The sequence below is a fragment of the Asparagus officinalis genome, chromosome 5 (assembly GCF_001876935.1).
Source record: "Asparagus officinalis chromosome 5, Aspof.V1, whole genome shotgun sequence".
Classification (NCBI taxonomy): domain Eukaryota; kingdom Viridiplantae; phylum Streptophyta; class Magnoliopsida; order Asparagales; family Asparagaceae; genus Asparagus; species Asparagus officinalis.
Window position 1 is genome coordinate 33,000,254 of NC_033798.1, and position 2,028 is coordinate 33,002,281.

General features: G+C 37.0%; 1 protein-coding gene across 1 annotated transcript in view; it reads left to right on the forward strand.

The window, feature by feature from the left end:
• Positions 1–1,966, forward strand: part of LOC109842693 (tropinone reductase 1-like) — an 8,566-nt gene extending 6,600 nt beyond the window's left edge. Inside the window, exons 2-5 of the mRNA XM_020411548.1 lie at positions 500–707; positions 791–1,007; positions 1,080–1,186; positions 1,388–1,966. Of these exons, the coding sequence (XP_020267137.1) occupies positions 500–707; positions 791–1,007; positions 1,080–1,186; positions 1,388–1,393 (538 nt within the window). The 3' untranslated portion in view covers positions 1,394–1,966. The remainder of the gene's footprint in view (positions 1–499; positions 708–790; positions 1,008–1,079; positions 1,187–1,387) is intronic.

The following is a 2,028-nucleotide window of genomic DNA, read 5'->3' on the forward strand; positions in this document are numbered from 1 at the left end:
CCGGTCATGCAGTTGTTATACTTGCCAGTCTCAACTCAAACATAGCACAATAGATCATCTGATTTGGATTTCTACTTATTTATATTTTCTTTTTTAAATGTTGATTACGAAAACATTATTTGTAATTGAAGTTGTTTGAAAATTTAGTGGTCATTAAGGATGTCAGCAAGAACATTGTTTGTAGTTGGAGTTGTTTGAAAATTTAGTGGTCAATTCGCCTATGTTTTTTCCGCAAAATCACAAAAAAGTTAGTTATTTTGGAAACCGGTACTTGACAATAATACTCTGTACAAATGGATGTGGGGCTACTTGACTCGTGTATTAAACAGATCGGCTACAGATGGGCTACCTGAACCGATTATTAAAGGATGAGGTATGAATTCAGTTTATGCAGGTCGAAATCAAATCTAGGTTCTACCTGCATCCAGCTATATTTAAAGGGAAAACTCCCCACTTTTTTGTTTGTTGAAATAATTATTTGCACATGATTTTATTTTAGACACGCCATAGTTCAAGAACTAGCGGAGCTTGGGGCTACAGTGTACACATGTTCACGAAACGAAGCTGAACTTACCGAATGCCTACGACAGTGGGAGAAATCAGAGCTTTGCGTGATAGGATCTGTTTGTGATGTATCTTCTCGATCTGAACGAGAGAAACTAATGGAGAAGGTTTCTTTAGCATTCAACGGAAAGCTCAACATACTTGTAAGTATCTAGGAATTTTTATCTTGTATATATTGTTTTTTATTTTTTAAGAGAAAAAATATAATCTTTTTGTCCCTCTGCAGGTTAACAATGCGGCAATGGCAATTTACAAGAAAGCTAATGATTCTACTGTTGAGGACTATACGTCAATCATGGCTACTAATTTTGAATCACCATTCCATCTATGTCAACTTGCCTACCCTTTTCTTAAGGCATCAGGTGCAGGCAATATCGTAAATATCTCCTCAATCGCTGGGCTACTGGGTGGAGATGACCTTACCCTTTATTCAGCAACCAAAGGTATAGATGGAGTCTTATTGATTGTCATCTCAAAAGAAGTTTTTTCTGATGTTTGTATTTTTTCCCCTTCAGGAGCAATGAATCAGATGACAAGAAATTTGGCTTGCGAGTGGGCGAAAGACAATATTCGAACCAATTGTGTGGCACCTGGAGTCACCAGAACGGTGATGGCAGAGCCTGTAAGTCCTCCGTTCTGCATTTTTCTTCACTGAGTATTCAGCTGTACTGCTTATTTTTTATTTGTCGTTTGTAAAAATGTTTAGCTGTGATTATTTGTCCTCATTGTACAAATGTTCATCCGTGCTGGAATGATTCCAGACATCAGCATGAAAAACATCTTTAACCTTTTTAACCCTGATCAATAATATCTTCTTCAACAGCTATGACTGGCAGACATGATCCTCACGCAAGCGGTCAAACTAAAACGAAGTCCCACAAAGAACAGAGAACTGTAGAGCGTTCCATAACGTCTTTCGCATGAGTTACTAGCATTTTTTTGAAATAGAAGAGGATGAGGCTGTATCCAGACCAAAATATTGCAGGTTTATTAACAAAATATGAGATACGTGAAACTAATAGAATGAGCTGAAATTGAATGGTACAACTTTCCGCATCAAAAAAACCCACAACCACTAAATCATCTAGTGGGTGTCAAAAGAATTGATCAGATATCTAGTTAGAACAGGTACAAGTAAGAACATGATTGATCATAATTAATCGTGCAAACATATGGACAGACAGTGGCAATGACAGGTATCCATAAAATTAGAGCTGGTTATCTTCTTGTTGGGAGTAGGAGTCTACGTATCAGACAAAATCCCGTAGAACCAAGCACTCTTACCGTTTATCTTAGATTATACATCAAACTATACCTGATCTCAACATGCTTTGACTCATCCCTTAATTTACCTTCCTCTCAAAGTTTTAATCGCCGCTTGCATTATTCAAATTTAAGCAAGAAGTTACTGATTTGTATGAATTTATACTCTTTTCTTGTAGTTGATGGAGGGCAACCAAGTGA